This window comes from Eupeodes corollae, chromosome 3, assembly GCF_945859685.1.
Source record: "Eupeodes corollae chromosome 3, idEupCoro1.1, whole genome shotgun sequence".
Lineage (NCBI taxonomy): Eukaryota > Metazoa > Arthropoda > Insecta > Diptera > Syrphidae > Eupeodes > Eupeodes corollae.
The window spans coordinates 52,668,160-52,677,871 of record NC_079149.1 but is presented as its reverse complement, the minus strand read 5'-3'; the positions used below and the strand labels follow the sequence as shown (position 1 = coordinate 52,677,871).

General features: G+C 33.1%; 1 protein-coding gene across 1 annotated transcript in view; it reads left to right on the top strand.

The window, feature by feature from the left end:
* The first annotated feature begins 1,446 nt into the window (after window positions 1-1,446).
* The window catches only part of LOC129949381 (sulfhydryl oxidase 1), a 28,376-nt gene continuing 20,110 nt past the window's right edge, over window positions 1,447-9,712 (top strand). The window contains exon 1 of the mRNA XM_056060810.1: window positions 1,447-3,133. Coding sequence (XP_055916785.1) covers window positions 1,694-3,133 — 1,440 coding nt within the window. The 5' untranslated portion in view covers window positions 1,447-1,693. The remainder of the gene's footprint in view (window positions 3,134-9,712) is intronic.

Genomic DNA, 9,712 nt, shown 5'->3' with positions numbered 1-9,712 from the left:
AGAAAGAAGAAATAATAAGAGGAAATAGAGAAGAAGAGATGTTAAAAATTGGGTGGAGGACTTATGCAATAGTTTACCAATGTAAAATTTGCTAAATTATGTAAATTCTCAAAATGTCTTTTTATACAAGGATTTTTATTTTGGAAATCAGTTATAATATATATTGATTGGCTTTTACGGTCAAGCACTTGTTATTTCAAACCCACTTGACAAAGCCTAGCATATTGTTCTCTTAAGCATTCTTTAAGTGTAAACGAATCTCTCCTTTGTTCGATTAGAAATGTTCTGTCAAACCGTTAAATACAAGTATTATATATATGTGTTGTATTCAACGTATTCAAGTCTTAAACCTTCATATAACTAACTTTAACAAAAATCAATTAAACTTAAGCTGACTATTCGAATCTGTACCTCTTATTTAAATTGTAAGTAATGAAAATCATGATGAAATCGGCAACTAAGTCCCACGTTTATACAATTTGCTGTCATTTTGAAAGTTTATTTAGATTTGTTTATTTTTCGATAAGTGAGTTAAATACTTTATTTGATTTAAAATAAATTAAAATTAAATTAAAATGATTCAACAGCGTAAGAAAATAAGTGAAGTCATATAGTGGGACTACCAAGGTGTCGAAATTAATAAATAATATTCGAATAAACGACTCAAAAATGAAATGAAGGCAAAATGATAAACACTAAAAATCTAAATACAACAACTGTCTCTTTTGATAGTAACACTGATTAATAAAACGTTTGTTTAATTGATTATTATTAAAAAATATAAATGAACAACGAATAAAATAATCGCGCATACTTAACCTAAAAAAAATGATTCTTTTTTTGGTTTCGGTGGTGTTTGGCTGTGGCTCCTTGTCAAACTTCATTCGCGACGAATTAAAGACTCTAATGTAAAAGGAGTGTTAAAATCGACGATGCTTTATTACTACCTTTAAAATGACTTGTTTCATTCATCATTATAAAGAAAGACTTGTATGAAATTTAGGTTAACATTTTATTTGTTGAAGTGTGGATTGTATGTGGAACATGAATTGAGTTTGATAATTCGTTACAATCAGATGCTTTCTTAAATGTCTCTTAATTTATTTATTTTGGCCATAAATAATGTTTATAAATTGTTTAAATTTACATTTATATATTTGTTCATCAATCTCATGTGAATAATTCCTAACTAACGTCTTTACGTTTATTATTAAGTAATTTATTTATCATTTACATCTCCACTTTCATAAAACTTAAATACGATCCACACAGATTCCAACAATCTGCATTTTGCCATCCCTGTTAAGAGTTTTTTCTCTGGATGCGTTCATTCTTCACAGCTGTGCAACTGTCAGCTGTCACCGTCGAACTTCATTTAAAAACGTCAGCGAAACGAAGTTAAGAAAAGTATACGAAAAATAAAGAGAAAAACCACCAACACAATCGAACCCCGACCAACCACCTTACGCAAAGTCACAAAAGTTATTTTCCATAAATTTGTTTTTGCCACTAGATTCTCATCTCAGCCTCAGCTTTGAAAATTCATAAAAGTTAGCTACCAATTATTTCTGCTCCTCAGTTCTTAACCACAACTGTATTCGTGTCGTTCGAAAGTTTATTCTAAAAACGCGCCTTGTACCGTGAAATGTTTCGTCTTCCAGTGACTCAAAGCCAAAATAATTAATTAAGCAATATGAGAGAGCATTTAGTAAATTTGTCAGTTTTAGCCTTTGTAGTGTGTGCATTTGTTCCGCTTAGTCACTCGGGAGTCCCACAAAGTCGCTATGAGGCGATGATGAAGCGTGAAACTCCCTCCAATCTCGGTCTCTACAATGCCACTGACAAAGTCAACATTCTAACGGACTCGAACTTCAAAAGTTCCGTCATAGACAAGGATCATGCTTCGCTTGTCGAGTTCTATAACTCTTATTGTGGGCATTGCAAGCGCTTCGCGCCCACCTACAAAGAACTGGCCGAAGAGTGCTGGCCATGGCGGGATATAGTCAAAATACAGGCCATTGACTGTGCCGCTGAGGAGAATAATGACATCTGTCGGGAATACGAAGTTATGTCCTATCCAACGATGAGATACTTCGGCCCCAAATACCAGCCGAGTGAAAACAATTACGGAACTCCGATTGAGACACAAAACCGTGAGGAAATCAAGGATGAGATTTCCAAGTTGGTCATGAACGAGACCGCTCCCACTGACAACTGGCCGAATTTCTCAAACCTTACCGAAGATGAGGCACCCCAAGTATTCCAAGAACTTCCGCATCAGGTCGTTTACGTTATTCTCATCTTGGTCCCTAACGAAATGCCCTCCAGTCTGGGTGCCCAAACAATCATGAACTTCAATCGTTATCCCCAGATGCAGATTCGCCAGATAAGTGACGAGAAGCTAGCCGAACAGTTCCATATGAATCAGACCAGTCGGCTGTGTGCAATGGATCGCAATATGAATATGGAGCCGCTGCAGTATCAAAACAACACCCCCAAGGCTTACAAGGAGGCAGTGGAGCAATTTGCAAAAATGAAGAAATTAACTCAAAAACCCGATGCTCCAACTCCCAGCCCGGACAAACAGAACACACTGATCGACGAAGAGCAAAAGGAAGCGCAAGAGCAGGACAAGAAAATCATCGACGAGGTCAAGCGTAACAAACACATGACCTACCAGGCCGATCTCGAGCAAGCCATTCGTCACATTTTGACTAGCGAAATACCCAGAGTCAATCAAATCTCTGGCGAACGTCTTTTGGCTCTGCAAAGACTCATCAATGTCCTCCAACGATACAACCCACTCGGGCAGTCTGGACAGACCTGTGTCAATCGCTTGCAGGAGTATGTATCTGTAAATAACCAGGAAATCGACGGAAAGGACTTCAAAGACAAAGTGCATCAGTTGGAAAATGAGTTGCCACCAATTTACTCCTCCAGTCGTTACGTTGGTTGCACAGGGTCGAAGCCAGATCTGCGAGGATTCACCTGCAGTTTGTGGAAACTCTTCCATTTCTTGACGGCTCAAGCGGCCGCCGAAGATAAATCATCTGACCCGCTGGAGGTACTTTCGGCAATTCACGGTTATGTGAAGTATTTCTTTGGATGCACAGACTGTTCGCAACACTTTCAGGTAAGTTCTTAAGAAGCCTTACAATTTTTAAACGTCTCCTCCACCACCCACCCATCAGTCTGGCCTTCAACGCTGGCAACATATTATTTTTGTAATAAATTCCATTAAGCACACTTTTTTCACAAATCCAATGACAAACAAAGGTGGAGCGGGGCTGTTTTGATGCATGTTACACGTATTTTGTAATGGTTTCGCCATTCAAACCATAATTAAGGGGGGAGCTCAAAAGAATAAGAAAAACCGGTTGAATGACCAAAACTTGCATGACATAAATAAATACTTGCATATTTATTTTATGTCTTATTTCTGGTATTGGAAAAAGTTATTGTTGCAGCAAAAATACACAAATATAAGAATTAAAATTAAGAAAATGCGAGAAACTTAAATATTGAACTGAACTAAAATGCATATGGTTGTTATTTATTAAAAAAGATACAAGCCATTAAGGTGCGTTGTACTGCAGACTGGAACCATTGAAGTTTCTCAGGGCCATGAGAACAACTTAATACAATTAACGCCGATTTTGCTTTCCTGATTTCATTTTTAATTAAATGCCTTTTCAAGAAGTAGGTTTCTATAGTTTATTATAAATGTATATTCAAGACGCTGACTCAATGAGACACAGTGGGACCAAAACTGTTAATTATTTTGCGTTTGCAAAAGAGCCGGATGTTATACGTTGACAATTTTTAACTAAATCAAACTTTTTAAATCCGTTTTGTTTTTAATTTTTCCTGAACTTGTTAAGAAATGTTGAATAGAATTTATTTATTCCCCAATATGTGAGACTGTTGGCGCTTTCGTTTGGGAAATAAATCTTTAATTTTTTATAATTAATCTACCAAAACAAATGTTTGTAGTTTTTTGTGTTCCATTGAAATAATTTGTTTTCTTTTTGATTTAAAGTTAAATTTTCATTTTTGTTTCAAGGGATTAAAAGCATCATTGTCACACGATACACGGGTCCCTAAAATTTAACCCATTATTTTTTTTTTCTACGCCAAATTTTTAGAGATTGTGTTCAGCAATGTCGGATCCAAGAGGGTCATGATCCCCCCACCCTGGGAGATAATCTGTTTGTTTTTTTTCGAAGATATTCTCTTTAATTCAAAACTATTCGTATTGTCAGTACCGTCAGTTTCTCATATTGGTTTTTAGATTCTCATCCTTGTTCTTCCGATGTGGACTACCAATGGCAGCGTATGATAAGCTCATTAAATTGTGATCTTGAAGGCATTGTTCAATTGGGAATCAAAAACCCTGTAAAATTTAATGCATCGAAAACTTATGCTGTCTACACTCAAAAAAGCGTAACCTTCCCCCAATGCTTGCATCGAGGAGACCAAACAGCTTTTAGTCCTAGGCATGTGCATTACAAACAAGGGTTCGGTTAAGGTTTTCTCCGAAGATGCAAGAAGTTTTTGTATCCCTTCTGATCTACCTAAAATCTATAATAATCTATATATACGTAAATGATAGGTGACCGTTGTCTAACTGAAACTTGTGTATCTCTCGAGCACTGCGTAAGGTTTCATGCCTGTCATTATTTTATCGCTACTTTCATAAACAATGCTCTAATGAAAAGCCAGTTGCATTCCTCTCCTCAAACAATTCAACCGCAATACCCGTTCTTCTAGGAATGCCCATCAGTTTACCCTTGAGTCCAATTTCGGACGTACTGTAAAGTACAGAGATTCTTTATTTAGTCGCACTAGACGAATGTGGAATGCTTTACCAGACTCAATGTTTCCCACTCATTACAATGTGCAGACTTTTAAAACCAATGTGCATCGGTATCTCCTTTCTAATCCTATCTTCCTTTCCTTATTGCTCGCACTGTGATTAATCATCATAAGGGTATTCATATCCCCTTGAGTGTGCGTATAATATAACAAAAACAAAAAAAAAAAAACAAATCGCGCTAGAAGACTAGACCCCCATTATATTTTGAATTATTAATTTTTTGTATATGAAAACAAAATTTGCATTTTACTTCCTTAAAATTTGTTGCTAAAAGTACTACTTTTAACTGAAGACTGGACTAATCCTAATATGCATCCGATATTCAGCCCTATTCCAAAACCAGCACAAATTCATCAACTTTTGACCAATGGACTATCCAGGGAGGGTCATATGAGCCATAAAGCTTATACAGTCAAGTTGTATAGTAAAGATTTCATTTAAAGATTTGTTGGTAATTCAACGCCATTCACCAAAAAGGGGTATACTGTCAAAAACAACTCAAATGTTTGTTTTCACTCAATTTAGAATTTGAAACAAATTTAGTCATGCTTTAAATTATTTTCATAAAATTTGTTTCTAAGAAAAAGGGCAAACATTCAGGTTCTTAAGAAAAAACCTTAAATAAGAAATGGTAAATTTAAAAATATGTGATGTTTTTAAAACCTTCTCTAAATTTTATGTTCTTACAAAAAAACATATTTTTTATTTTTTTTTAAGGTTTCTCAAGAACTAATGGACTAATTTCAATAATCTTCCTTTTATGTGCAAGCTCTTGTCGATGATCAAATTGATGATGATTTTTGATGATCAAAAATGTCTTCTTTTTTTTTGATTTTTAAAAAAGTAATAATTTTGTTTATAAAACTCGATAACGAAATTTAAATGTAAAATTTATATCTATAAGCACTTTATTTAGTGCTTACCAAAAATATTTTAAAGACAAAATTTAAAATAATTTTCGAGAAAAGTGAATTACATTTTTGAATCTTAAAATATAGGAAATATTTCTAAACAGACTTTTTGGAAGACATTAGCATGTTCTAGCGTACCAGCCGTGCATTTCATTTCTTTCAAAATTTATTTTCTGTTGAATACAAAAGAACTTAAAAAATTAAAAACTTTTGAAGGGAATTTGCTTTGGATGCTCTACAACTTAGATTTAAACACGAATTTCAATAATATAAATATCCCAAAAACAGCAAAAGTGACACTTTTTTTTAAACTAATGGCTAATTGAAAAACATAGTAAACGTTTCATATTTATTGATGTAAAAGCTTTGAATTTGATTGATACCGAAATGTGTAATTTGTGAGTGACACGCAAACGTTTCTTCTCTACAATTTGTAAGTTTTGCTGACTCCTTTAAGGTCAAATATGAGTAAGCAGACTGATGGCTATAGTAATAATAGACTTCCGAAAATTGAGCCGAAAAGAAACTATGTCAAAAAAAGCCCGACAGTTCTTCATATTAAATCGTCCCTCTTGAATTTTTGTAGCGTTCTTCGCATTAAGGGGGTCACCCCATGTGACGGCCTGTATATTCAAGGAATTTTAAAATATTTTTTTTTACGACCAGTAAATAGATACAACTTTATTAAGTATATTATCATAAATATAAAATTTTGTATTCAAAATATTAAAGTACACGAGTTATACCGGTGTGAACAACTGCAACTCAAAAAAATGGGCTCGCACTTCTTCCACGATTGGGTTATCTACAACAAAAAAAGTAAACGGCGTTTTAATCTATGATCCAAAATGCATGAAATGAATATACCAACATTTGGACTTTTGGGAAACATTTGAAAAAAAAATCGAATCGCGAATTTTTGGAATTTTTGCTTGTCGATAGTTCATTCTATGCGTTTACATGTGCTGAATCCAACCCATAAAATTTCAAGTCAATAGGTCAAGCTGTTTTTGCGATACGATGGAGGAAAGTTTGAAAAATAAAATTTTGAGAAAAACTCGTTTAAAGTTTCAAGTCCTCTTAACTATGAAAATATCAACTTACCTTTCAATCGGCGATGCCTGATCCATAGAGTATTCCTACCTCTTCTTCTTGAAACTCTTTCAAAGCAGATTGTTTAGCTCTTGAATCAATCTTACCTTCAAAACCTTCATTAAAGATTTCCTGAATAACTTTATGAGGTCCTTTTGCACCAAATCCTTTATTTGTTTTATCTTTTTTAACAACAAAACGGATTCGAATTTTAAAAATCCCTTTACTACCGTATTCTAGACATATTAAACTAGCAATTTATGAAACAAAATTTTTTGAACCCATCACATGGGATGACCCGCTTAATAGAAATGGAAACAAGAAAGGAAAGTATATTTTATTTTTCGAAAAAAAGCTACGTTTCAAAACATTTTCTTACATTTCTGCGTGAAACTATTTTGTTTTAGTTTTTAAATATGGTATATTTAAAAAACTGTTGGAATCTTCGAATGCTTTTATATGTAACGAGTCATCCAAATCAAATAATTAGACCATGTCTACCTAGACAACAGTGTTCTAAAATAATTTGATAACAAAAGTTGCCACTTTGGCAATTGAAATCTGTAAATGTAAGGTTAAGATCCTCCTTTACAAAACATTAAAGAACATTTTGAAGCGGTGAGTAATAACTCATCTACGTGTGTGACCCCCCTCCCCATATTAAAAGTCTGGAACCGCACTTGGTGTTCAGATATACTCGTAATAACTTAAAATCACAAGTTATGAATAGAAATATTTTTGTTTCAGAAACTAATTTTATCTCCAACCAAATTTATTTTACCAAAATTATTTTTAGGAATGAAAAAATTCAGACGAAATAAGGGACTTTATTTGCAGTTAATTTTTAACGTAAAATTAGATCAAGGCAGTTTAGTTTAGTTTAATTTTCAGAAGTCATTAATTTAAAACTTTTAACTTTACTTGACTAACTTTTACTTGCAAAAAGTACTAAAAACATTATTGTCTACAAACTCCTTACAAAGGTTACAAGTCTACAATAAGTTGTGTTTTGTATTGTAAAGAAAAACTCGTTATTCCTTTTGCAATAGGAACCCTTTTACAGAAATCGTTAATTAAATTGTGCATTACAGAGTTATAAAGTTCAGCTTTCAATTGAATGAAAAACATAGCCAGCTGATATTTTGACATAAATACACTTAACTTCATAAGCTTCGTTCAATCTCAGACCGATGGGGTATCTTGGTATCTTTGGCTGCGTTCAATCTCAGACAGATAGGGATACCTTTTTGTTAGTGTTTTACGTGTAAAATAACAGCTGATCGAAAACAACTGAGATGTCAAAAAAGGAATCCAAAGGTATCCAAGAATTTCTGGGGTATGTAGGTATCTGACAGAGCAGCTGATTCAATTGGTTGAATGGTTGAATTTCAAGAAACTTGAAATTGATTTCAGCTTATTGTATTTGTTGATAAACAAAAAGATACAAAATGTAAGTTGAAGTTGTATTTGAGGATGTTCTGTACATATTAGACTATGAAGAAGCTATTTGACTTTGAATTTTAGAAAGTAATTATGATCTATTTTTTAAACTATTTATTTTTAAACGTTTTATCTTACAACAGTTCTGACTTCGAAGCTTAAATGTTTCTCTGCTTTTTGTGAACAGCTGAAAGTTGTTTTTATTTTTTGCAAGCTATCTCAATACAGCTATTCAACTCGTTGAACACCTATCCAAGATACCCTATCCAACACGAGATTGAACGCAGCCATTTTTGTTTGGTGTTCGTGTTACGTGTTACGGAACAGCTGATCTAAAACAGCTTGGATATCAAAAAGGGAATCCAAAGGTTTTCAAAAATTTCTGGTATATGTGGGGTATGATTGAATTTGAAATAACCCGTCAACTTCATTCTTTGGACGTACATTTTGACCAAGGCAAGTTTTTCAAGTGTCATGAATTTAAAATTCAGAAGTTCATAGTACAAAAACTACCAAAATCATTATTTTCTACAAAACACTCCTGAGGCAAGCTACAATCCATCGCGATTTGTTTTTTGTATTTTAAAGAAATATTACTATTGTCATTTTGACATGAGTTGACTTGACTTTATTTTTCTTGATTTACTTTCCAGTCAACTTTTCAATAAAGTTGCATTAATTAGAAGGCTAAAAAATTGCCTTACTTTCAAGTCCCTTATGTGGGCTAAACCTGTCCCCTGTCTTAAGAGAGATTAAGGTTCAGAAACCATCTGATTTCCAATAAAGTGTAATTTCTGGTCATTGAAAGCTCTAAATAATTATCAATAGTTTTCAAATTAAAAAATGCTCAATAAAATTCACCTAAACTACAGTTGTAAAATTTGTTTAACTTAAAAATTGTATCTAAAATCACTGGTCAACAAGTTAATGTAGTTAGCAATCTAATAATTTTAGTTTAGGCTTTAGTTTTAATCCGACTAAATCTTACTTATTTTTTTCAAAAATGCTCATTAACTGTATGTCTTCAGCTGCCATACTTCAACCTTAAAATAACTCTTAAGTATTTATGCTTAAACGGCTGCGCACAACATTTAAAAAAGCATTTTTTGATAGTATTACGAATTTGTAGTCTTGAGGCTATAAAATGAAATTTTTGAAATATATTGACAAAAGAAGTAATATTGAAACCGATTATTTTGAGTTTGAGTACAAACAGTGCCTCTCAGTTTAAATGTTTAAATTCAAAAGTTATATATTATAGAAAAATAGCTACCATATGAAAGAAAAATATTTTTTTCATAATATTGTAGATAATCTTTAATAGGATCTTCTAAGAAAAACAGCCAAATTATTACAAATTTCACCTTAAAAAATGACTTAAATTTGTTTTAAC